At 46.6% G+C, this 27,666-nt stretch overlaps 1 protein-coding gene across 2 annotated transcripts in view; it reads left to right on the forward strand.

Moving 5' to 3' along the window:
* The window catches only part of MAP3K5 (mitogen-activated protein kinase kinase kinase 5), a 1,111,277-nt gene that overhangs the window by 1,047,463 nt on the left and 36,148 nt on the right, over nucleotides 1–27,666 (forward strand). For both annotated transcript variants that reach the window (XM_078649188.1, XM_078649189.1), the window contains exons 26-27: nucleotides 10,104–10,344; nucleotides 20,817–20,929. In XM_078649188.1, coding sequence (XP_078505314.1) covers nucleotides 10,104–10,344; nucleotides 20,817–20,929 — 354 coding nt within the window. The remainder of the gene's footprint in view (nucleotides 1–10,103; nucleotides 10,345–20,816; nucleotides 20,930–27,666) is intronic.

A 27,666-nucleotide genomic window follows, 5' to 3' on the forward strand; every position in this document is an offset into this window, starting at 1 on the left:
ACGCTGATTAAAAGGCAACTCATTAATAGGGCCAATAAAATCGAGACAGTGTGCCACGGAAAGTTCTCAAAAGAAATGCTGCCAACATTTTTAGACCCAATCAGCTTCAAACGCTTTTCGCCTTCCTTACAAAAACTGCAACGCACAACACAGTCCACCACATCAGCATCAATGGAAGGCCACCAAAAATTCTTTCACCCTGCGTTGAGTGAGGGTCTGGCCCAAGTGACCTTCGTGAGCTAAATCAAGTATTTTCCTTCTTAAGGAACAAGGAGGAATAAACCTATCACCCCTCATCAAGACACAATTGTTGGAAAGAGACAATTCATCTAAAGTTTTAATAAAAGGTCTCACAGAGGGCTCAACTGCACTCTCCCTTCTAGACCCCTTAATGACAAGATCAATCACTTGCTTTAAAACAGCATCAGACTCCATCCCTTTTTGCCACTCATCACTAGTGAAAGAGCCAGCACAAAGAAAAAGAACATCTTCAGTGAAAGCAATGGCACAATCATCCTGAGGCGGGACCAAAGAATTCACAGAAACCAAAGATTGAGAATGAAGACGGGAAAGACAATCAGCTTGAATATTTTTCCAACCTTGGACAAACTGCACATCAAACTGAAAGTCCTGTAGACGTGATGCTAAACGGGCCAACCTAGGTGAACCCTTTCCAGCACCACCAGGAGACAAAATATTAACCAAAGGTTTATGATCGGAGCGCAACACAAATTTGGTACCCCATGAGTACGTCCTGAAATAATAGATGCCCCACACAGCAGCAAGCGCTTCCCGTTCAATAACCGAATAATTACGTTCTGAAGTGGTCAAAGGTCTGGAAGCAAAGGCAATGGTCTTTTCCTCATTACCATGCCGTTGGAGAAGGACAGCACCCAAGCCAATACCACTGGCATCAACCATTAAAACAGAGGAACGTTTAATGTCAAAAGGTGTGAGAACATTAGCAGAAGCCAGTTCACTTTTGATCAATTTAAAACAAGACTCCTGTTCACTGGTCCAAGTAAATTTCCCCCTTTCTTTAATAAGCACCTCAAAGGAGCAGTCTTAGAGGAAAAATCTCTCACAAATTTAGAATGAAATTCAATTAAGCCCATAAAGGACCGCAATTGATCCTTATCTACAGGACACGGAGCTAGCTCAATAGCCTCCAATAAATTTCTTTTAGGTTTAACCCCATCAGCCGAAAGAGAAAAACCTAAGTACTCAATCTCATTAACTAAAAATGCACACTTCTCTTTCCGTAGAGTAAGGCCAGCCTCGTCAATCCTGCGCAACACACTCTGAAGAACATTATTGTGTTCTTCCATAGAATCACCGAAAATCAATATGTCATCCTGAAAGTAGACAACTTTGTCAATCCCTTTGAATACCTCAGAAACCATACGCTGAAAGACACTAGCAGCTGATATGAGTCCGAAGGGTAACCTGATAAACTGGAAAGTCCCCTCACCAGTAATAAAGGCAGTCAGATGTTTAGACTCATCATCAAGACGGATCTGGTGATATGCGTGTTTGAGGTCAAGTTTGCTAAAGAATTTAGCTCCCTTAAGAGTAGAGACAAGTTCCCCAATATTGGGTAATGGAAAAACATCAGCAACTACACACTTATTCAGGGACCTAAGGTCCACACAGAATCTGATTTTGTTGTCAGGTTTTTGGGAAATTACAACTGGAGAAATCCACGGGGATGCCTCCACAGGTTCGATAATTACGCCTTGAAGCATTTCCTCCAAAACAGCTTTGACCTCGCCCCTGACAGATAACGGTACTCTTCTTGCTTTATGTTGAACAGGGATACAACCCTCTTTCAGTAAAATTCTATGGACATACCCTTGTAGTTCCCCCAACTGTTCTCTGAAAATGTGCTTGAAATTCAACAAAATATCATTCAAGGTAGGATCATGCACAATCATAACAGGTTCTTCAGCCCTTGGATTTACTACAATATGGAGATCATATTGATGAATACGACCTAAGATGGCTGGACCATTGACAGAAACATAAATCTTACCCCGGGTGGATCTACCCCTAAAAGAAATTTCGCCCTCAAAGTACCCAAGTAAGTCTATTTTCTCACCCTGATATCCAGAGGGAAAAATATCACTATTAACAAGAGTCTTCTGACCCCAGAGATGCTCCACAGTAGACATGGGAATGATGGTCCATTTGGAACCAGTGTCGACCATAAGACTAATTAATTTGTTGTCAATCAAGAAATCAGCCTTAGGAATTCTTTCCCTTTTGTCTTGACACGTACAAACAGCATCCTGAATGACAAGCAATTTGTTAACATCACGATTCAATTCAGTATAATCGTTTACCACAGTTACTCTAGAATTACCTCTATTTTTGCACATTTTTGCAAAGGGGCCTAGTTTGCCACACTTTAAACACTCTTTATTGTTAGCAAAACAAAATTTTGCATCTGAAGCATGAGTGTTGCTACCACACCTTGAGCAAATTTTCAATTGTGACTTGCCGTATTGTTGATTCATGTTTTTTTTTTGTGTAAAGCATACCCTTTTTTCCTAACTAAGGCAACAGCATTACATTCAGTATCACTATTATCACTTAAATTATCAGTTTTATGAGAGATTTCAGCAACTTTCACATCTAAAGCACTCTTTTGTAACTCTTTCATGCATTTTTCACTTTCTTCAACAATCTTTGCAAGTTCAACTGCAACCTTTAAAGTAGCATTCTTTGCGGCCCACAAGCATTCCTGTACTTTACGATTGTTACACTGAACAATCAGCTGATCAGGAATGAGTTCCTCAGTCATCTGTCCAAAGTTACATTTGACAGATAGTTCACGCAACCGTGCAACAAAGTCATCAATAGACTCATCGTCACGTTGCTTATTCTTATAAAATTTGAAACGCTGCAAAACAAGATTTTCCTCCTTCGCAAATCTAGTCTCAAGTCTGGCAATGGCCTCCTTGAATTCATCAAGAGGTGACTGTGAACCAGAAGGTAGAACTTGAGGTAAGTACTTAAATACACGTTGGCCCTCTGTCCCCAACGTTGTCATCAAGAGTGCTTTTTTCTTTTAGGAGAAAAATCCTGCCCATCTAATGCCTCGATATAGTTGTAAAACATAGCGATCCAATCTTCCCAGGCAGTAGAGGGATTTCCAGGCTCACTGAGGAACTGAGGTGGAAGTGCCACATTTATATGTTGTGACATAATAACACCTTACTGTAAAGATACGAAAATCAAAACAAAACAAATGAAATAAAACTCTTACTTAGCTGTCAAGCAAAAGGATAGAAGTGGCAAAAACGAAGTATACTTTTTATTTTTTTTTATTTTTTAAACGAGTGTTATTTCGATGAATGAAGAATATTTCACACCTCACAGGAACCAAGAAATGACTGACGAACAGGGCAGCAAAGGTCAGAATTCAACTTCACACGACGTGCTTTACGCCGCTTCCAGCGTTACCAGGAATCAATTTCACTCGACGTGCTTTGTGCCGCTTCCAGCGTTACCAGGACAACAAACGAAAACGCTGAAAACGTAGGCAGAGTCAGAGAAGCACCCAGAGGTGACGCGCTAACAAGTGGAAAAGTCGCGCCCAATCGCAGATAGCGCGAGACACTACAAACATTGTCCCAGCAACAGATGATGACGCTGGTTACGTGCTAAGCATTCCGGCGTTGTCATAGTAATTGGTTTCCAAGTTGGTTACGTAGGTAAACTGCAACCAACTACCAACGGTGACGCGCTGAATCACGGAGGAATCGTGCCAAAATTCAAATCGCTCACCTTGTTGAAACTTGATGATTAATGTCCGGATTTCCTTAAAATAGAGAGGAATTCTCACTGCACGCAGAGTTCTTTGTGTGGTGACAGCTCTGTTTATTCCGTAATAGTCTTGCCACTGTGCTGCTGAACATCTGATTGTTGGCCAGATACGAACAAAGTCCTTGTCGCCAAAAATGTAGTACACTCAATGATGAAACAAGCAGGAACTTCTTCTTGAATAAAGAGTTTATTCGCAGTACAGAATAAACAAGCAGGCCACCATCTGGCCAAGGCTCAACTGACATTAACTAGAATTCTACATAGAACCAAGACACAAGGAACACACACACAAATTCTAGATAAGAAACAAGGAAGAGACTAAGCTATTTACAACAGCCTGCTACGTGTGTCATGACTTTTGTACGCAGGTTCTTTGTCTCCGGGGGTTACGGGGGAGGCTGTCTACGTACTGGCAGGGTGGCTGCTCAGGGCTCTGCTCTTTCTTCCTTCTGCCCTTGCCCTTGGACACTGCAGTTTTGCACTGTTCCTTATGGTGTATTCCTCTTTTTTATACTCTTTCGCACACTGTATCCATGCTCCCACAGTTTTTTGTCTGGTGGCTCTGCGTTGTGGTGCGGAAAAGTTCTCGGAAGAAAACTGACGTAGGCGCGCTGTGGTGGAGCTTATGTGACCTCGCTCATGTCACGTATGCGGGTGACCCCTGGGCAGAGTCGCGTGATGCTGCCCCGCCCCTGGTGCGCAGGTATGTTGTGGCAAAAAGTTTCCGGATACAGTCTCACGCCTGGGGATAATTCTACGTGAAGGAATCTGCTGCTAGAATAGTCTCTACCAGATACGATACATCGTTAACGAAGGTAAGTAACTCGTACGTCAAGTCCGTAGCGATAGCTTCTTTGGCCGTTCTGTTCTCCAGGACTTTCGGGTGTGAACTTGGTTCACAGACCCACCTCCATGGTTGGTTTGTAAGGTATCTATTCTAAGGTAAGGAATCTATAATATTAGATCCTACCCAAAATGGTTTCGTGCCGGTCACAGCACCGAGGCAGCTCTGCTCTCGATGACGAAACATCTGCGGTCAGTGCTTGATTCTGGTCAGACAGCGGCACTGGTGTTACTTGATCATAGTGCCGCGTTTGACACGGTTTCACACTCGATTTTGCTGCAACCTCTGGAGCGGGCTGGTATCTCTGGTACGGCATTTGACTGGTTCCGGTCATTTCTAGCCGATCGGTCATTTAGGGTAGCGATTCCGCCTTTTGAGTCCAAATCCTATGCTCTCGAACAGGGAGTGCCTCAGGGGTCGGCATTGAGCCCCACTCTGTTTAATCTCTATGTTCAACCACTGGCTGCGGTCACTAAGCGTTGGGACATGACCATCGTCTCTTACGCCGACGACATGCAGCTGGCGGTGACACTGAGTGGGAGGGCTGACCTTGAGGCCCCTAGGTTTCGGACTGGACTCCTGGCAGTAGCGGGCTGGATGACAGATAACTGTCTTCAGTTTAATGCTAAGAAGACAGAGGTTCTGATCGTGGGTAAACAGAGCAGCCTATGGGGCGATGAATGGTGGCCTTCAGAGCTAGGTGCTACTCCGACCTTGGTGTCGGAGGTTAAAAACCTGGGCGTCTGGCTGGACTCTGCCCTTAGCTTTTGTAGTCATACAAAAAAAGTGGCAGCTACTTGCTTCGGTATTCTGCGAGGGCTTAGGCCCATTCTGAAATTTTTCGATGCCCCTACCAGGCAGCTGATCCTGCAGGCCACTATTCTATCACGGCTTGACTATGCCAGCTCGCTCCTGCTGGGGGTCAATCAGGCGGAAATCACCCGGCTGCAGCGTGTTCAAAATGCTGCCGCTATAGCCTTGGTGGGTTTACCGAGGTTTTGTTCCGTGAAGGTAACTATACGGTCATTACATTGGTTGCCCATGGCACAACGGATCGATTTTAAAATTCTATGTCTGTCTTTTAAGATCCTTAAATATTGTCCCCCCCCCCCCCCCCCCCCCAGATTTTGGAGAACCTTCTTATTCCTTATGTACCATCTCGGTCACTAAGGTCTCTGGGTCAAAATCTGGTGGTGGTTCCGCGGTTTAAGCTCTGCCGTACTGTGGGACGTTCCTTTCGAGTTTTAGCTGCGAAGTTATGGAACTCGCTTCCATTTCAAACTCGTGCATTGGATAATCTGCTAGAGTTCAGGAGAGCCATAAAAACCCATTTGTTCCCTTCTGCATTTTAGGATTCTGTCTTCTGTCCATCTGACTCTCTGATGTCTGTTGTGTTGTGTTTGTTGCCTGTCCAAAGCGCCGGGACACCCCTTTGCTGGGGCAGCTGTGCGCTATACAAGTGTGTATAACATAACATAACATAACTACCTGTTTCTTTCAGATGAACAAGTTACTTACCTTTGGTATCAATATATCTGTAAGAAATATAGGTTAGTTATAGATTCCTTACCGCCCCACCCATCCTCCCCGTTCTGCGAGCTGACTTTTAGGGATAAGGACTTCCTTTCAGGGCCCTGGTTTTGTGCACCAGTGGTCAGTGTCTTACATGGCTCTTGGCTTCTGGCGTGGAAAGTCATGTACAGAACTGATGTCTCCATGCAAGGGTGGCATCTATGTAGCTACCGTGATGTACTCCCGGCGACCACGATACCGTTGACGCCACGTTCCGACGCACTGGGGTGCTGCTGACGAAAAAACTTTCTGGAGCCAGTCTGATGCCTGATGGTAATTCTAAGGTAAGGAATCTATAACCTATGTTTCTTACAGATATATCATTACCGAAGGTAAATAACTTGTTACTCAAACTCAACAAAAACAAGACAGAAGTCATGCTGCTGGGCAATAACGTCCAGAGCAGTGTCCAGAGCCCCCTACCAGAATGTGTGAGCAAACTGCCGACCCCAAAAGGCCCAATAAAGAGCCTTTTGGAATCTAAAGCAAAAAAAATTCTGCTACCTGCTATGCCATTCTGAGACTATTTAGGAAAGTTCTCAAGCTACTCCCTTTTACTGCCGTAAGTATGATTGTAAAGGCTTTGGTGCTGGCACGCCTGGCTTATGGAAATGCCCTATACCTTGGCTCACCCTGTTATGTGGTCAAAAGGTTGCGGACTGCAGCTACTCGACTTCTACTGATATAGCTAAATATCAGTCTGTTACTAAGGCCCACAGGGACCTCTACTGGTTCCCGGTGTTGTGCAGGATTCAGTTTAAATCTCTCTGCATCATGCATAGGACGATAAACTTTGGATTCCCCCCCCCAACTCTGCTACGATCACTTGCCTCCCTGTATGTGCCCAGTAGACCCCTCAGATCAGATGCCTTTGCCCATTTACTTAAAATACCCAGGATTTGGAGATCACGTTGAGGTGAACGCTCCACATCCTCTTTGGCATCCAAACGCTGAAATTCCTTGGCTCTTAAAATACATCTTTTGGAACAAGAACTTCCCTTCCGCAAAGCCTTGAAGACCTGGCTGTTCAGGGAATAACTCTTTAGTCCCTGGACATTCTATGTTATCGGTGGCAGCGCTGGGAGGCCTTCTGGCAGCCATACGCTATATGAAAACTGCAGAATAGAAAACCTTTGCAATCTCTAAAGTACTCACTCTGCACTCAAGGTAAGTGCGGACAGCACAATTCGGAACCAGAGATGATTGATTGTTCCTCCATTTCTGAGCTCTGATCTCTACAGTTCACGCACTAACTCAAAGAATTTACAAATTAGATGTGTGCACTTTAGACAGTGCAATCTCCTAAGAAAAGGCACACTGCTTGGCGCCAGCACACCTGCTATTGACAAGGTACCTGATTTTCATATTGACTGCTGCCAATTGTTGTAATTAGTTGAAGTATTAATTTAAATGTATTCCTAATGTATCCTCATATATCACCTAGCCTGCAGCAGAGCTTTCAAAGGTTGCTGCAGAGTTTTTAAGCTCGAAAAAATACATTTTTAAAAAGGGTGAACATTTTTCAGCTTCAAATGGGATAGTTATTATTTGTATGTTATTGTCTATTGTTACCCTGAAGCCCTGACAGGCATCCAGTCTCACATTGGCCTGGGATAAAGTAGGAGAAAAAATGCACCTAATTTTTTGCAGAGCGTGTGTGATTTGAAATGCTAAAGAGGGTTCGTTCAGTGCAGGAATCAACATTCCAGACCTTCAAAAGCCCCTTATAACAACATGTGTGAAAGCGCACTGTCGGATGAAACGTCTTACATGACCATATACTTAAGGTTCCTTCATCCTGCTTGTTTTCATAGAATTTAAAGTTTTTTTTATTACAGTGGGTAGTAACCCACATTAGTAGAGAACTATAACGTTCCTTAATTCAAGTTTTTCTGCACATTATCCCCTTGATGGTCATTACATTAATGTATCAAGGGGTTTCCTTGAACTATACATCAACTGTGGACAGTCAGTAACATGCTAGCTGGAATTACTGTTTACCCCAAAACAAATCCCACAGAATAATAGTTATTCCTATTTGTAAAGCGCATACATATCACTTCTAAAGGGTTTAATACAACTATGACGGTGAAGGGTTAATAAATGTGCAACTAAGGGGTAAATTCCACTAACGTTATTTTTTCAGAAACTCCTGACAATATTCTGTTTACATACTCAACCTCCCCAAGGTACACCGTCTAACCTAAAACACACATCAAAAAACTAGAAAATGAAGGGAGTATGTTCAATCCAAAGTACACTGTATAATTCTTGTCTATTAACTAATGACAAGCATCAACAATGTTATATAAATGTTAATTCCCACGAACTGACAACTTTATCATAGTATCTTCTTTATTTTGAAGCGTGTATTCAGTCCAATCAGCTTCCATCAAATGTCACAAACAATCTGATAAACAGCAAAAACAATATTTTTGGACAGAATAACAGTAAAATTAACAGCCAACGCGTTTCGTCCCCATCTGGGACATCATCAGGGCTTAAAATAACATCCAATATTATTGATCAAAATCCTCGTATCCACCAAGAAATCAGAGATTTTTCTGTGATCCTCAGTAACTCCAAGTAGTAGACTCTAATAATTCCTTAGTGATAATCTCGAAAAAATCTTGTTAACCTTCTTCTGTCCACCTTCCTCTATATCGATAGTTCTTAATTTCAAACCCCGAAAATATCTATCATATATGTAACAAGCTATTCGTCTAATCCTGCGCTGTCTCTCTTTTTGTCCGTACTTGAATCTAGGATCCACTATCCAAAGGCTCAAATGGTTTTCCTATTCCCTCATAGAGAATCCCATCTCGCGTAGTCGTCCCCGTGGTCCTGGCTTCCGGATTTATCGGACCGGAGCCAGGACCACGGGGACAACTACGCGAGATGGGATTCACTTCTAAAGGGTTTCAAGGCGCTGGGGGTCGTCGAGGAGATTAAGGGCCAGATGTAGGTAAATATCATTTACCGATTCTAAAATACTGAATTTTTAGAATCGGTAAATGATATGTAGCAAATGATTCGGTAAATGTTACAGAATCGGTAAAATTCAGTAAATACCGATTCGTATTTACTGATTCGGGAGTCCCCATTTATTCCTATGGGCATGAATGAGAATTACCGATTCAGTAAATACCGAATTGGTAATAGGGGGTAGACTTACAAGGGTGGCAGGGTGTCACATTGACACCCTGTTGCACCCCTGTATAGTGCATGGGTGCACATGTGGCACACATACATGCCCTAAGGGCATGTATGTCTGCCGCATGGCACAGTTGAAAAAAGCACAAAATTGCTTTTTTCACAGTTTTTGATATTTACCATTAACTTGTAGTTGGTGGTAAATAACGAATCCTGAAATGAGAAAAGCACTCATTTGAGTGCTCCCTACATTAAGTATTCGGTAATTTACCAAATCGGTATTTTAAGAATTCGGTAATTTACCGATTCCTTAAATTACCGATTCGGTAAATTACCGAATCCTACAATTTGGCCCCCTACGTCTGAAAAGCCTAATACAGGTCGGTAACGGCCGAAATTTGGTCATTTTGGCCGTTACTGACTGTTATTAGGCTTCCTACATCTGGCCCTAAGTGAGTTATTTCCCAGAGTCACTTGATGCGGAGCTGAGCTGCCGCCGGGGATCGAACCGCTCTGGCCGCTACGCCACAGCTCTCTCTGGTACACATATGTGGGAAAATCACTTAATCTCCTCGTGCCTAACAAAAGGAATGTGTCCGTCTGAAATGCAACTAGTGTTCATGTAAAGCGCTCTCATACCTTCATGTCGAGTTTGCGCTATATAAAAGTGCAACAAAAAAACTGTGTATCTTCTTTCTTCATTTAGAATTGAGGCCACATTTTAGTCTTGCATCGGAAAGTGATCCAGCTGACCAGGATGACCTGGAGGCGGAGGACCACGATGATCGTGGAGGGGAGCAGACCGTCCTCAGGCCGAACACTGTCAGTGAAGACACCGTGCACACCTCTGGCGTCAGCACAATGAGCTCCACCGTGTCCCACGACTCTCAGACTGCTCAGAGGTCTCTGAACGTGCAACTGGGGAGGATGAAAATAGAGACAAACAGGTAAGTCACAACTCCCACGCAGGGGCATCTTAAGGATTTTGGGAGCCCTGGGCCAAATTTGTTTTAGGGGCCACTGCTCTTAACAGCTTTGAATTTATGATCCAGTTTTAGCTCTTTCATGCCTCTGTGGCCAGTTCACTGACAGCGCACAATCACACTCTGACAAATTATAAATGTGTTTATGGGGATAAGGATGCGTGTTTTCAATACTGTAACACAGCAGCAACTTACTAATTTTACTGCAAATACTCTCTGTGACACCCTCCCATTTCTCATATGTAAAAACCTGCATTTGCTACTAGTCGGGCTGCCGTATTCTGGACTACTTGTAACTTGTTTAAACAAGCCTCATTGGCCGAGGCCAACAGTGCATCACAGTAGTCCAGACGGCTTAACACTAGGGCTTAGTGTTTTTCGCGCAGAGGAAGGTAACAGAGGAGATAGTCACATGAGTAGGCTGAGTGTGTGAAAGCAGGTACCAGCAGTAGTAGCAGCTTGAGCTTCGAGCGTAAGATTCTGGTCAATCCGGATTCCTAAATTCTTGACCACTTCTTTTGGAGAGGGGGCCGTGCCCAGCTCCTCCGGCCACCACCTGGGAGTCCAGCTTATGGCTGTTCCTCCAAACAACATGATCTCCGATTTCTCGGCATTCAGTTGAAGGAAGTTGGTACTCATCCAGGCGGCAATGGTCTTCATGCCCTCTGAAAAGATAAGTTGTGTGTCATGGCTGGATTTATCAAAGGTGAGTAGGAGCTTGGTGACGTCCGCGTAGGAGATGGGACTGAACCCTAGGTTCCTCATTAGTTTAGCCAAGGGAGTAACATAGATCTTGAAGAGAGTAGGGGTCCTGATCCCTCTTACAGCCACCTCCTTCTTCATTAACGCCAAACACACACTTAGATGCCCCTACTTTACTTGAAAAATATATGCTAGCAATTTATGCTTCCCCCGCATCATGATAATGTATATAAAGAAAAAATGTGTCTGAACCTACTATCTTGTTTTTCTTGTCATTCCTGTCCTGCTCACATTGTGTTTCTCTTCTCAAATCATTGTACATGCATAACTTTCATACCTTTTTATAAGCAAATCAACTGAAACCCCCCTGTGCAATATACATTTTTTTCTGTTAGGAAAATCGCATATTTAAAAAATATATGCATAACTTTCATTCTTTTTTTTATAATCACGTTAACTGAAACCCCCCTGTGCTATGTATAGTTTTTCCATTAGGAAGGTCGCATATTAAAAATATATATATATTCATAGTGCTAAGTGACTTGGGTGCATATATGAAATGAATGTGTACTTTGAAACTTGTAAACAACACTCAAAAAATATTCACTTTGTAATTGCACTTATTATTGCCAACACCATGCTTCTAATTTGTAGAGAATTTAGAATATTTCACAACTGGCAAATACAAGTAGTATGCCGTACTTGTGTCAGCCCTCAGGGAAAATGTGCATCACTGAAAACAAATGCATCTGTTTCTTTTTTTCCTCTGGTACAGTACATTTTTATCATACTATTTATTGCTGCTATATGCTATTCTGGTGTCCTAAAAACTGCCTGGTGATTGAAAAATGTGTTTGTAGCATCCGTGGCTGTAGACACACATGCTCTGCTTACTCCTGCCACCTACCGTTGGGCCCTGAATTTTGCAACTTGTTTGTTTTTAATTTGTTTTAGAGTCGTAAAATCTACTGTGACTCCTGCCCATGTCCACAGTGCGCCAGGGCAAAGACTCCACCTTAGATAATTTTCTTCTGCCACCGGGCCTGGACGTGCAAGTGACAGTCCCGGAACAGAAGTATCTTTCGCCAGGTATTTGGGGATCAGCCGTTGGAGCTTCAACTCAGGCATCAAAAACACAATTAAAGACATATTCGACAATCAAGCATTTTTTTTATACGCCACACCTAGGGGCTTCGCGCTCTACTGCCTTCAGCGACCCATACCTATGACCAGGTGACATGGGACATCAAGGAACTTGAAAATATACTCCAGAGAATGATTGTTGGGGGTGCAATAGAACAACCACCTTTCAAAATCTGCTCTAGGTGCAACACTAAGTACCTTTGATCAGATCAACATGGGGTGTGTAATTTGTACTTGTTCCCCAGGCAATACAAGGTTTCCTACACTGAAGAGACTATTTTCCCTTAAATTATTAACGTTAAAAATGTTTCTGAACTTGCTTTTTAACACCTTAGCCCTGATGCACTAAATCTCAATGTCTTTCAAGTAAAAAATAAGTATTTTTCCTGATCAAAATGTTGTCAAACAGCTCAGGTTCTGCCCTTGAATATTTCAGCAGAATATTAACCTTCTACGTTCTCTGCTGTATATGTGATGCCCTGGCATGCTGCACCTATAAATACTGCTTAGATCTTACCGAGCTGTCTGAATTGCTCCAGAAAATACCCTTTCTTTATCCATTTCAGCTAAGCAAAAACATTTTGACCAACACCTCATCTTTTTTTTCTAAGTAACAGAATGGGGTCTGGACATCATCTGGCACATGCGGTCTCTGATCTAATGTCTTTTGTCAGTGATTTAAAGCTGTTGATATGGAAGATTGTTTTCCTAGTGGTCCTCGCACTGGCGAAGGTGGCTGGTGAACTTAAGGTGATTTCTACTGAAAAATAAAAGGGCCTAATGGAGTTTTCTATACTTTTTCGCAATGGATTATGTTGTTATTCGCTCTGTTTGTTTTGAATAATCATCAACGTCTCCTGTTCTACCTGGGACAGAACCAAAGACATTGGATGTGTTTCGGGGTTCTTTGTCATCTACGATGGAATACTTTTTCAGTGAGGATCCAATTGCTAAAAGTGCACTTTAGTGCCTCTCATGAAGCAATAGATTTCAAGAGGTACTCCTAGCCAATGGTATGCATGATGATCACAACAGCAGAGAGAGCCCCTGCGGATAAAAACGACCTGCAAACTTCTGAGCCCAACACTAGATGGCAGCAGTATGAGGAGCATGTAAATCTACATTACTACATGCTATTAATAGAAGCTTTCAGGGTAACATTTTCCATCAACGACCTAGGTTTGCATGAAGCTGTGAGGATACTATGTCATTATTTGTAAGCATTACATTCTGGATGGAATTAATTTATTTGGTCACACCCCACAACTTAATGATCCCAAGGCACTTAGTTGCACTTAAAAAAAGACCAATGCGTTGTCGCCAGGACATTGGTAAGATAATATACTTAACATTTAAAGAAGAAACTTATAGGCACTTTTTCAAAGCTTAACCGCATGGGCTTCCGTTTAATCTTTTCTGGTAAAGAGTTCCTGATCTCTGGACCCTGAATGGGTCACCAACATTCCTCCTCCCATTGTAGTTTGGTTGTTGGAATTTTAAGAAACACCTTACTCTCTGACCTTCAGAAGCACGATGGCCAGTGGCATCACTTTTTCGTGCAGGTAAACTGGAGCATTTCTATTCTGATAGATACATCTGCCGTGTGGATTCCTCACCTTGTGAATACCCCTTGCGTCAGCAACATTCGGAAATTCTTTTTTCGTAGCCTCGTGCCGACGTGGACTCCTGACGTCATAGAGACACGACCTCGCTCGCGACTCCGCTGACGTCACCGACGCCTATAATAGGCCCACGCCGGCGTGATGACATCAGTTCCCTTTTTTCCGCGTCGTCGACGCTAACGGTTTCGGGATACTCTGTAGCCTTAGTACAGTGTTACTTTATTTCCTCGATTCTCCATTCTCGGATATTTGTGTTCTGTTGTCATGTCGACAAAGAAGACCGGGTTTAAGCCTTGCAGAGAATGTGGGAAGATGATGTCCGTTACGGACCCTCACCAGGACTGCATCTGGTGTTTAAGTTCGGATCATGACGTCGATGGATGTTCATCGTGTCAAAAGATTAATCCGAAGGCTCTCCGTGAAAGAGAATCCAAGCTTCTTGTGGCCAAGCTTAAGGCGAGTAAGGTGAAAAGATCATCGAAGCACTCGAAGAAGTCGAGGTCGAGATCCAGGTCGAGGTCTCGGGAGGCGTCGGCTTCGAAGTCTTCGTCCGGTCACACCTCTGGTTCTCACAAGAAGCACAAGAAAAGGAAGCATGGTTCCCATCATCATTCTAGATCGAAGTCTCCCAAGAGGATGAGGTCGAAGGTGATTCCTCTTCAGGTGTCGGATCGAGAAGGTGAGGCTTCACCTTTAGAGTCGGTGGTCCAGTCTCCGATTCCAGTTACGGATCCGTCCCCGGCTCCGTCCCCGGCTCCATCTCCAACTCCGGAGGACACAGTTGGGGTTCCTGTTGAGGAGGAGATTTCGAATCCTGTTGAGGAGACAGATTCGAACGTGCCACGAGGCCGGCCTGAGCATCCACCATTCCCGGCTCCAGGTCAGGACCCCTCTGCGTTTTTAAACGCGATGTATGGTGTCTTCTCGAGGTCGTGGTACCCCTCTGGAGCACCTTCGGGTCCCATGGGTCCAATGGCTTTCAATTTGGGTGTTCCACACTCATATGCTCCGGCACCCTTCATGCCGTATATGCCGGCTCCGACTCCGTTGTGGCAGTACCAAGCTCCACCGATGTCGACGCCGGTGTCGACGCCGGCTCGGCCGAAGTCGACGACTCCGGTCCCGGCGTCACCGGCTCCTTTGAATTCTATGGGGCGACCTTCCAAGCCCTCGGATTCGGTTCCGAAGTCGACTCCGGCGCCGTCGAATTCGGCTTTGGATTCGACCGCACTTCGAGTGAAGATGAGATCTCGTAGAGAAGCTCAACGACTTCTGGATGAACAGAGGGTTGATGAATCATCTTCTGAAGTGGAGGAGGGTGAGCTGGAGGGGAGTTGTTTTGAAGACCTGGCGGATGCTAGTGGTCTCGAGTTTTCTCCAGAGTGGTCGTTGCCTTCAGGACCTGATGCTCCCTCCAGGGATGTTCAACCTTATCATGTTGTCATGAAGAAGGCAGCAGGACTTTTGGGTTTGATTTTGCCTTCTGTCGAGTTTAAGTCGAACTTGTTAACAGAGGTCCTCCATTCTCCAAGCTCGTCGGTGGAACCTTTGCTACCATTTAATGACGCTTTAAAGGATCCCATCATGGAGGTTTGGAAGAAGCCCTTTTCTGCTCCTGCAGTTTCGAAAAGTGTGGCAAGGAGGTATAGAGTGGCTCCTGAGGATCCTGCTTTCTTATCTTCTCATCCTTCCCCTGAGAGTTTGGTAATTCAGGCCGCTTGCTCTAAAAAGTCTGTTGGGGCTTTTCCGCAAGTACCTGCCGACAAAGAGGCCAAGAAGCAGGATCAAGTGGCGAAAAAGGTTTTTTATTCTGCCAGTATGGCTTTGAAGTCTTCTAACGCCACTTGCCTTATGGGAAGATACATTCATGCTCTTATGGACTCTATGCGTTCATTGGTCCCTAAGGTTCCTGAGGAAAGTAGAAAAGACTTTGAAGAAGCTTTGTCTGACTCTCAGGCGGCGGCTCGTCAGGTCATCCAAAGTGGACTTGATACTACGGATTCTGTGGCAAGAATCATGGGCACGGCGGTTGCCACGAGGCGTTCAGCCTGGTTAAAGTCTTCTGATTTTTCAACTGATGTGCAGTCTGCATTGTTGGATTTGCCCTTCGATGGTGTGGGGCTTTTTGGAAAGAAAGCAGACACGGCCTTGGAAAGATTCAAGGACAGCAGGGCAACTGCTAGGTCTCTTGGCCTTCAGGTCAGGGGCGCAACGACCAGGAAATTTAGAGGATTTGGCCGCTCTTCCTTTCGGTCATATAGACAAGGCCAGCAGCAGAAGCAACAGCAGAATACCTAATATAGGTCTTACAGAGGAAAACAGAGGGCACGTCCTCGAGGGCGTCAAGCCTCTTCCTCCTCCTCCTCCTCCAACCCCCCAGCCACGGAAAAGCAGCCCTAGATCCGCCATTCAGGATCATGTAGGCCCAGTGGGGCGTCGGCTTACCCACTTTCTACGAGATTGGGAATCGGTTACATCAGATCTTTGGGTTCTCAATCTCGTAGAAAATGGGTATGCCCTTCCCTTTCGGGAATTCCCTCCCAATTACCCTCCTTGCCAGGGGTATTGCTCAGAGGAACATCTGTTACTCCTCCAGGAGGAAGTCCAAACCCTATTGATAAAAGGTGCGATAGAGGTGGTTCCAGAGCAGGAAAGGGATCAGGGATGCTACTCCCGGTATTTCCTGATTCCCAAGAAGGATGGCAGGCTTCGTCCAATCCTAGATCTCAGGATCTTGAATTTTTATCTGAAGCAGGAGAAATTCAAGATGCTCACCCTTGCTCAGGTTCTTCAGGCTCTGCTGGAAGAAGACTGGATGGTGTCGCTCGACTTGCAGGATGCGTATTTTCATATTCCGATCCTGAAGTCGCACAGGAGGTATCTCCGTTTTACGGTGGGGTCGCAGCACTATCAGTTTGCGGTCCTTCCGTTTGGACTTACTACTGCACCTCGAGTTTTCACCAAGGTGATGGCAGTGGTGGCAGCGCATCTCAGAAGATCGGGGAGTCCTGTATTCCCGTATCTGGACGACTGGCTGATCAAAGCGGAGTCGTCAGAGAGAGTGCTTCATCATCTGCAGGAGACAACACAGTTGTTGTTCAGGTTGGGTTTTTCGATAAACGTACCCAAGTCTCACCTGGTGCCCTCCCAGCGCAACCTGTTCATAGGTGTGCTGTACTGGACTCGACTGTATGTCGTGCATTCCCTCCCCCTCAAAGGATTCGCGACATACAGGGGATGATTCCTTTATTCTTCAATGGAGCGGTTGTTCCAGTCCTGAAGGTCCTCCGACTGCCCGGAGGTGGTTCACGACATCTTTCAGATGTGGGGGACTCCTCGGGTGGACCTGTTCGCCACTCGCGAGAATGCTCACTGCCTGTCATTCTGCAGTCTCCAGTATCCGATGCAAGGATCCTTGGGGGATGCGTTTCAGTTGAGTTGGAGAGGTCAACTCCTTTACGCGTTTCCTCCCATACCCTTGATTCCTCGGGTTCTGAGGAAGATTCGGCAAGACCGGGCCCAAGTCATATTGGTCGCCCCGGATTGGCCAAGAAGGGTGTGGTATACAGATCTTCTCCACCTCTCCTCTCACCCGCCGCTCCGTCTCCCTCACAGGGCAGACCTCCTCTCTCAGATGGAGGGGCAGGTTCTACACCCCCACCTCCAGACATTGCACCTTCATGCCTGGAGATTGAGCGGGGCAACCTGATTTCCTTTTCCCTCCCACCTGACGTTGTGGATGTCCTCTTGTCAGCCAGGCGTGACTCCACTAAGTCCATCTATTCTTATAGATGGGCGAAATTTGTCTCGTGGTGTGGGGAAAGGTCTATTGATCCTTTGAAGGCCCATTTGTCTCACGTTCTCCAGTTTGCCCTTTCTCTGGCTCAGCAGGGTCTTGCTGTTGCCACGGTGAAAGGTTATCTTTCTGCGCTGTCAGCTTTTCTCTGTTTGCCTGACCAGCCTTCTCTTTTTAAGTCACCTGTGGTTTTAAGGTTTTTAAAGGGCCTTATAAATAAGTTTCCTCCTGTCCCTTTTATTGTGCCTCAGTGGGACTTGAATCTGGTCTTGACCTTTTTGATGGGTGCTCCTTTCGAGCCTCTCCACAAATGTCCCTTGAGGCTTCTTACCTTTAAAACAGTCTTCCTCGTTGCAATAACCTCGGCAAGGAGGGTAAGTGAGCTTCAAGCTCTTTGTCACAAGCCCCCTTTCTTGTCCATACATGCTGATCGAATGGTTCTCAGGACCAGGGCTGCTTTTCTGCCTACGGTGGTAACTCCCTTCCACCTAGGGCAGTCCATTACTTTACCTTCCTTCTATCCTCCCCCTCACCCTTCTAAGGAGGAAGAGAGACTGCACCGTCTGGACCCTAAGAGGGCGGTGTCCTTTTACTTGGACAGATCCAAGGACTTTCGTTTGGAAGACCAGCTCTTCGTTGGATTTGCTGGCTGCAAGAAAGGAAGAGCGGTCCATAAGAGAACTTTGTCGAGATGGATCGTCCTCTGCATAAAGATCTGCTACTCTTTGGCCGGTAAGGAACCACCAGAGGGTATAAGGGCTCATTCTACAAGGGCTAAGTCTTCTACCTCAGCATTGGCCAGAGGTGTGCCTGTAGAAGATATTTGTAGAGCGGCGACTTGGTCTTCCCTCCACACATTCGCGAAGCATTACTGCTTAGACTCCGAAGTGAGGAGGGACGGTCACTTTGCGCGCTCTGTCCTTCAGGATTTCCTGGTCTAGAAGAGTGGACACCCTCCTCCGGGAGTGGGGACTGCTGTGGGACTCTATTCACAAGGTGAGGAATCCACACGGCAGATGCATCTATCAGAAGAAGAAGTTACTTACCTTCGGTAACGCTTTTTCTGGTAGATACTATATCTGCCTGTGGATTCCTCACTGACCCACCCGCCTCCCCGTTGTCCACTCTTCTGTACCAGAGTTACTGTAATGTAATGTGTATATATTATGTTGTCAGGATAATGTTCCAATTGCTTTCCTGCTTTTGCTTAACACTGTGTGTTTTGCCTTGATTATTGTGTACTATGTATACTTGTATATTTCTACTGTCATTGGTCCGTCCGTGTGCCTCGATGGCACGGAAAAAAGGGCGGAACTGATGTCATCACGCCGGCGTGGGCCTATTATAGGCGTCAATGACGTCAGCGGAGTCGCGAGCGAGGTCGTGTCTCTATGACGTCAGGAGTCCACGTCGGCGCGAGGCTACGAAAAAAGAATTTCCGAATGTTGCTGACGCAAGGGGTATTCACAAGGTGAGGAATCCACAGGCAGATATAGTATCTACCAGAAAAAGCGTTACCGAAGGTAAGTAACTTGTTCTTTTGGCATTTAAATGCCGTCCATGCTTGTTCAAATGAGACATGTTTGGCTATACAGAGCAAATGGAAGGAATCGAACCATGGTGGTATTGAACTCGCGCAGTTTTAGGACTCATTTTGATGCAAAGCAGTTGTTTGCAGCCTCCTAGAAGCAGATGTTGATCTTATGGTGTCTCGACCTCCAACCATTTCTACCAGTAATTCGTTCTACTGGTTATAAAAACAAGAGTGTATGAGAAAGTGTAAGTAAAACCTGTCCTCCCAACACTTGTCCTCTGACCTTGTATGTTTTCTCCTGTTACAAGTAATTGCCCTGTATCCATTCAGGCTGGCTGATTGTCCATTGAAAAATGACTGTTTTTTTCCGATGGTGAGGATGAGGGACACAGGAAATGCTTGAACAATCAGCGCGAACTGTATGGGACTAAAACATTGCAATTACAATTTAATAAGTAGTTTCCCACCTTAATTCAAAATGGAGCTAGTCTCTGTACATATTATTGCATAAACGACGGAGGACTAGAAATACAGAAATTGGTAGATAACTAACTTTTTCCACTGTCTCCCTAATTCATTCCTTTCATTTTCACTCTGTGTTAAGGGTGTGAGGTGGAATCCTCCGATCTTTGAAGAAAGGAGGTTATTCCCTATTGTGTGATCTGTGGAGGAAGGAAGTCCATCTTCTGTTGTGGGCTTCTTCATCAAGTAGAATCCTCCAGTAGTTCATCTCAACCACTGGAATTGTGTGTGAAAGTAAATCTTGAGTAAAGTTAGTGGACAAGTGCACAGCTATAATATCAATCTATTCAGCGTTGTTGTTCAAGAGATAAGGTAGGTGCTCTCAGAGTGTCGTCCTCTGCCCTATGGACGAGTAGAATTCACAGCAAGATGTGCTATCAATTGAAAATTAACAGCATCCTCTGGGGCACACTCAGTGTGCCCCAGAGGATGCTGTTAATTTTCAATTGATAGCACATCTTGCTGTGAAAGTAAATCTTCCAATAGAGGATTTACCACAGAAATTGAAGAATGTTCTACTTCTGCTCACATCGTCCTTTCACTGATGTGATTGTATCTCTTAAATGCAAGTTAAAGTGAAAGCTGTGCTTAGAATCTGTTAATATTGTTTGCTGGGCGGATTGATCTGATTTGTGCAGAATAGAATAACCATATTGTATTACCTCCCACAAGCTATACCATGCTTTAAAGTGACGATAGGAATTTTCAGCTAGTGTTTGCACATTAAAGAACATATAAACCTAACGTTGTAAACTTCTTAGGTTTGGTTTTGGCATTTATAAACTAGGAGCGTGCAGTTTATTACAGCAGCAAAAACAATTGTGTGGGTTTCGTGCAGCACATGAAGCATGTTGTTTTCCCTTCAGCAGGAGATCGCTGAGCTGAAATGTGCATAATGTCAATGAAAAGTTTAAAAAAATCATGCTTTGCCTATCAGTAGTAACGCACTGCTGCCTAATCTGGTACATGTATTACTTCTAAATGGTGCTTGCAAGGAATTCTAATCTGCGGATCCACTCTGAAGCAGTTCTCTTATTTTGAACCTCTGTAGCCTTCACCCCTTAAGTGGTGGATCAGCAAACTAATCCACTGCATTGTTATGCTTCCTCATCTGTAGGCTGCTGGAAGCATTGGTGGAGAAGGAGAAGGAATTCCAAGTCCTTTTACATCAAGCAATTGAAGAAAAAGACCAGGAGATCCAGCTGCTGAAACTTAGGACGCAGCCAATTGGTAAATATTCACGTGGCTATTGCATCGCTGCTTAGATGGTACTGGCAACCGCTGATGGCTAAAGGGTGACTCCACAGGACTCAGTCTGCTTTTTGGCCTCTTAAACAACTGTATAAATACTCGGACTGATAGGGATTCTGCATGTTGCTATTTTATGCAAAGATTTTATGCAACAACCTAGTGTAGGGTTTTTCCACTGCTTCAGTAATAACCTTCTCAATACTCATTGATCTTGTGCGACCGATGTGTGGTATTTGATTTGGATTATTAAACTAAAACGCACTTTAATGTATTAAAAAGAATTAGCACTGTCATTTTCTCCAGTTCCACAGTTTATTTAAGAATGCTTTCCACGAACACACCAAACATGACTGTTTTTCCCCTTTAGAATATACAGTATTTTTTCAGCAGATGTGTAAAAGTATAGCTTTTATTTCTGTGCGGAGTGAATTAACTTTAATTGGGATCAACCCCCCTTGACTAATCACTGATCGTCTATAAAAACATAATGTAGTCAATTACTTAAATCTACTCAATCAAATCGAATTTCCATTAGCTCAGTCTTTAATAATTACACACACATTGCAATTGCATTAGCCCAATTTGATGTAATGACAAAATACATGCTTAATTGCTGATTCGATTTCGAACATTTAGGCCTAATGATTGCAGATACACTGTCATGCTGATCATTCTTTATTCTTTGACTTCAAATTGCCTAACTTATATATAAATATATGTTTCTTGAGAAAAAAATGAAACATTTCTTAGCACATAGACGTGGAGTCGCTTGCCAATCGACATTTACATTGTGAGGGCTCAAAACATTCGACAACATTAACAGTGATTGCACCTGGCATACAATTCCATTAAGAATTTATATATTTTCCCCAGATATAATATCTGCTCTTGAGGTGTTTGCACTCATTTCGCAGCTTTTAAAACTGTATCCCATGATTTGTGGGTGTGCAGTCCTGGATGTATTTGTTTGATTTGTAAAAAAACACATAATGGTAACAATTTTCATCTCGGCCTATTTAGTCACTAAGCTAGAATTTGTTATTAGTGTTTAATGCCCATCTTGTGCTCCAGTCGTCTCCCATTGAGAGCTGGAAGTTAGAAGAAAGACAAGGAGTGCAAACTCCAGGAAGTAAATTGATAAGTGCGAGCCTGATTGCTTTCTGCTCATGGCCCCAGATGCAGGGGCGGTGCCAGCGGCATAAGAGGGCTGTCAGTGGCCATATATGATTCAAGTTCATATGGACTAGGCCAGGGCAGATTTCGTGGAGTTCCATGACCAAAAAAACTCTGCCGTGCTGCGCGGAGTTCCGCAGGTGGCGGAGTGCATTAGGTTGCACAGTTTCGGCTGATTTTTAGTGCCAGATGTTTGTCCCACTCTGGAAAATCGGCACGAGTGGCACCACGCACAGTGCAAGAGGGCGCTGCTTCTTTTTGCTGTTTAGTTCTATGTTCTACTCGAGCTGCAGCTTCCTCAACGCGAACGGAAGGTTTCTGAATGCAAGCGGTAGCCGCCATATGCGACCCTGCCACTTTGACTAATCTTTCCGGGAGGTTGTCTGTAGTAAGTGTTTTTTCGCTCATGCGTGCCAATTTAAGGCTGGTGAGTGCAAGCGAGAGAAAAGCTCCGCTATGCAGAGCGGAGTTATTCGGAACTCCAACCGCGACGCAAAGTGGGAGCAGAGTAGAAATTTACACCCAGGCTTACTATAGACTACAAGTCTCAAACCATTTTCTGTAATAAGAGCTACTTATGTTAGATGAAAATCATCTCGCCCTTCTAATATTATTAGTGTTGTAATAGTGATGGCATCAGGGCAAAGTTGTATTCGGGGCTGCCATGTGCAAGATTATGAGCAGTGATCACCTCAGTTCATCAGGCAGCGTTGCCAGCAGTAACATAAAAAAGATTCTGTCAATGTGAACTGCCTCTTGGTACCAAGGTAACAATATTAGTAATAAGTCTACCCAGCGTCGTATGATTAATTTGTCAAATATATTTTGGAATTTCAGCAATTGTTCTCCAGACATCGGTAAATGAGTTCTGAAAATGCACACATTTTCCTCTCAAATACATTCTTTTCAATTTCGGCCTACACATATATAATTTAACCAAACAAAGCTTCCAATTTAGTAGGCTGGACTACACACAAGAGGGCTACTTATAGGTAGCCGGAGAGCTACCCGTAGCTCACCAGCTACTCCTTGGAGAAGCCTGATTATGACACTAAAGTGAATGAATATCCCTGTCACTCACTAAATGACATTAGCTCTGCAAGGGCAGTGGGGAGGGTAGGCTCTACAATAAGCATTGCATTTAATTTCTTCATTTTCTCTGTTTATTGTGTGCCTCTGTTGATCTCTACCGTCTTCTGTTTGGGAAAGGGATTCCATAAATAGGGCGAACTGTATGGTTGATTTATAATAGAGAAGTGCTTGATATGTGCATTATTTGACTTGAGCCTAAAATATTCTGTTGTCAGTATGGTACTTTCTATTCTAAAGAAGTAGTCATTTAGACATCAGACACAGTTGTCATTTTGGTTTCATTATTTTTCTTTATCTTGTTATTCACTATATGTTCGCAAATCCCATCGGAATGTTTTATTATGTGCTGGATAAGCAGATACTTGTGACATAGTTGTAAATTGTACACGGTAAGTATAATGTGAATACAATGTGATTTGAAATAAGGAAAGGTTTATATCAGGTGTCATACCAGTATACTTTAGCCGTTATTGGACGTTGATTGAAACATTCATCAAGCACTTGCCACTGAACAACTATGTAATAAGTCAAAATTATGGTCAGCATGGGGGCGTGGCTTAGCGGGCGATCATGGCGGACGTGGCTAGCTAGAGCTCCCGCCGGCCCGACACTTATCCTGGCATTATCCTGGCCCCTGAACCCTAAGAGTGCTCCAAGACCGAGGTGACTTTGGCGAACGACATTGGGAGCCGTCCGGTGCCCGGGACGACGCTCGGAGATCATCTGGGGCGGAGAGGCGAGTAGGTGCAGCGAGCGGCCTGGTGCCCATCGGTCAAGCCGGGGCCTCAATTTTGGCGTACCCGGGCCGGAAGGCTCGACCCGGGGCCTGTGGCGCCGCTCCCTGACGGCGTTCCTTTTGCCGGCGGCCCATCGCGGAGTGCCCTATCTCTCCCCACATCTCCGGCAGTGGGGGCCCGTGCCTGTGGAGGGCTTCGGTGGAGCCGCGGCCTGTCTGACCTTGGCGGAGCCGGGGCCTCGAGTTTGGCGGCCCCCGCTCGTGAATGTCCTTGCTGATCCTGGGGCCCTCCGCTGTTGCTGTTGGCGGCCCTCCACCTTTGGGGTCACGGCGCTTTTCCCTGCAGCTGACCGCTGTACCCTGCCGTCGGCGAGCGCTGCGCCCTCCGCCCCCACGGACCGAGGTGGGTCGGGCTGGGGCGGCCAGTGCCTGTGACGAGCCGGGAGTGCCGGGGGGCCCGGTGCGGACCGGGCGCCGGCCAGCGGTGGGAGCCATCGGCCTGTGAGTGTGGCCCCCCCTCCCCCTGTGCCGCGTTGCAAGAGCGGTAGCAGGGCGCTGTGCCCGGGGAGGCTGTTGCGGGCCCTGGACATCCTGACCTCATTGGAGCTCGCTGGTCGCGCTGGCACGGAGTGGAGGAGGCGGACATCTTGGGAGAGGTGCCCCGAGTGGCGCCTACACACGTTGGGACCTGGTGGGGCCGCGCATCCTGGGTACCTGCCTCTAACCGGCGGCTCGGCGACGGGTTGATCCTGAGTGGACTGGTGTGCTCTGGGCGCCCCGGTTGGGGTCTGAGTGACGGACTTTCAAGCGGTGTGACCCCCTGCAGGTGCGTGCTACTAGCCGGTTGCTTTTGCCGCCGCCATGACCAGGGGCGCGGCCGCCACAAAGACTGGGCCCATCGACAAATTCACCGGCCCTGGTGGCGGTGCTGGAGCGGCTGGTGGGGGCCAGGGTGCTGGACCGGACAATGCGGCGCTGTTGACGGCCATTACCCAGTCCCGCGACATGTTAGATGCAAAGATTGGTGCGGTGGGTGCCGATGTGATGCTTCTGCGCCAGGACCTTCGCAACGCTGTCGCCCGCATTACCGAAACGGAGACCAGGGTCACAGCAGTAGAGGGAGATGTTGGCGCCCTAAAAAAGAAGATTGCCGACATGGAACAGACTCAACGAGGCTTGGCGATGCGGGTGGAAGATGCCGAGGGGCGGGCGCGACGGAACAACCTGCGCTTTGTTGGCTTTCCGGAGGACTGTGAGAAAGGGCCTATGGATGTCTTCCTGTCCCGGTGGCTGGAGGGCTGGCTACCCCCGAACACCCTGTCGCGATGCTTCGTGGTGGAGCGCGCACACCGCGCCTTGACGCAGAAGCCGCCGGCTGGGGAGCGACCTCGCCCGATCATCGCCAGGCTCCTCAACTTCCACGACAGGGATGTTATTCTCCGGGAAGCGCGGCTTAAGGACACATTGCTCTATGACAATCATAGGATTATGATATTCCCGGACTACACCAAACTGGTTCACCAGCAGAGACATTCCTTTCTGGAAGCCAAGGCCAAGCTGCGTGGTCTAAAGATCCAGTACTCGCTGCTCTACCCGGCGCGCCTTCGGGTGATCTTCAACTCAAAGACCCATTTCTTTGATACACCGGAGGCTGTTTTCAATTGGACCGATGAGACTGTCAGGCTCCGCCCGCACGTCCAGCCGGGGCTGCACTCCGGGTCGCCGCGTGGCTCCTCGCAGGACCGGAGCAACCCATCTGGCAAGGGGAAACGCCATCGCAAATCCCGCTCCCGACGGAGGTCCCTGTCCCGGGATCCCCTGCTGGGGGACACTCAACCTGACACGGATTGACCTGGCGAGGACTCAGGATTGTTGCCGGCCGGGGCTGCCAACTGGTTGCCTTTCATCGATGTCCATACCCTGTGGCTGGTGAGCTCTGATCGATGGAGCGGACATTGACTGGTGCAGTATGGCCTTCTTCCCTGGCGGGTGTGTGGGCCCTCACGGTCTGGTTCTCCCTTGTTCGTGGTGCCTTACTTCTGATGTTGCTGTATTGTAGAGTGGGTTCGGGGTGCTCGTTATGGGCCGCCTCCTCCGGGTGGGGTTGGGGGGTGGTTCTAGGAGTGTGCCTAGTTGGTTTTAGGTTTTAGGGGGGCCTAGTTGGGATCCGTTGGTATGACTGGCTTTAGACGCTGTGTTGTGGGTCTGAAGTACCGTATGCCGCGACAGATACTTCATTGTTCATTGAGGTATAGGGGTGGGGGAGGGGGGACTTGGGGTGTTTGGTTGCTGATGGGTTGGGTTGGGGTTAGCGGGGTGGCGGGGGTTGGGGATGTGTTCTTAGGGGTGCACGTGTTTCGAATGATGTTGGCAGCTGGAGGGCTGGGAGTCTGGGTTGGGCTGCGGGGATTGCAGGGACTGACCCATCGTGACAATGGCTGATGCTCCACGACTTGTGCCGTCTGGTACTCTTATGCGTATATTGAGCTGGAATGTCCGGGGGCTACTGGACAAGATCAAACGGGGGGCTGTGCTCCGTTGGGCGAAAAGGGACTCGGCTGATGTGCTCCTTCTCCAGGAAACACACATGCTGGGTACTAAGGCTCTGAGCCTGCAGAGGTTTGGCTTCCACCAGGTGTTTCATGCCGGGTTTACTAGGGGTTCAAGGGGGGTGGCAATCCTGGTCCACAAACGATTGGCCTATACTCATGAGCGTCAATGGCTCGATCCTCAGGGCCGGTTTGTGTTTGTGCAGGGGAAGATTGGTGTGGAACCTGTAATCTTTGGTACTGTGTATGCCCCCCCCCCCACTGCAGTGGGCCCTTGCGGAGCGACTATTTGCCTTGTGGGCCGAGCTTCCCCATTCCCTGGCTGTGATTGGTGGTGATTGGAACGATGTGTTGGATATGACCTTAGACAGGATGAGGGGGCATGGGGTCGCGCCTGTGGCCTCTCCCACGAAGCTGTGTGCGATGATTGATGGTCTTGGATGGGTGGACGTGTGGAGGCATCTTCATGCAGGGCGACGAGAATATACCTATGTGTCTGCTGTGCATGGCTCCCTCTCGCGCTTAGACTGTGTGTTTGTACCGGGGGCCTTCCTAGACAGGGTAAAGGGGGCGGCGATCCGGCCTCGCGGGCTGTCCGACCACTCCCCTGTGGCGGTTCAGATTGACCTTTGTAAGGCGCGCCAACCGTTCAGGTGGCGGATGTCTACATGGCACCTGCAGCAACCGGGCTACACCCGGCATCTGCGCAGTGCAATTGCCCATTATTGGCAGGATAATCTAACCGAGGGGGTTGATGCGGTGACGGTATGGGAGGCCATGAAACCTGCCCTGAGGTCTGTAGATATTGCCTGGTGCGCTTCTGCTCGCCGGACCCGACTAGAAAGTGTAGCCACAGCTGCGGAACGCGTGGAAAGACGGGAGGCACGACACAGGGAGGCGGCCGATGATGTGACGCTGCGGCTGCTTTTACAAGCGCAACAGTCTTACTCCTCGGTCTTGCTGGATGAGGCCCGCCAGGCGTGGCTGGCTACACGTAGTAGAGTGTACCAATGGGGCGACAAGTCAGGCACCATGCTCCACCGGTTGTGTCAGCAGACCTTCCAGCCGATCACCCTACCGGGGTTAGTCGACGATGCAGGGGTAGTAATTACGGACCCATCGGTCCTTGCAGCGAGCTTTGCGCGCTACTACGAACATCAATATGC

This window comes from Lissotriton helveticus, chromosome 6 (genome assembly GCF_964261635.1).
Source record: "Lissotriton helveticus chromosome 6, aLisHel1.1, whole genome shotgun sequence".
NCBI classification, from domain to species: domain Eukaryota; kingdom Metazoa; phylum Chordata; class Amphibia; order Caudata; family Salamandridae; genus Lissotriton; species Lissotriton helveticus.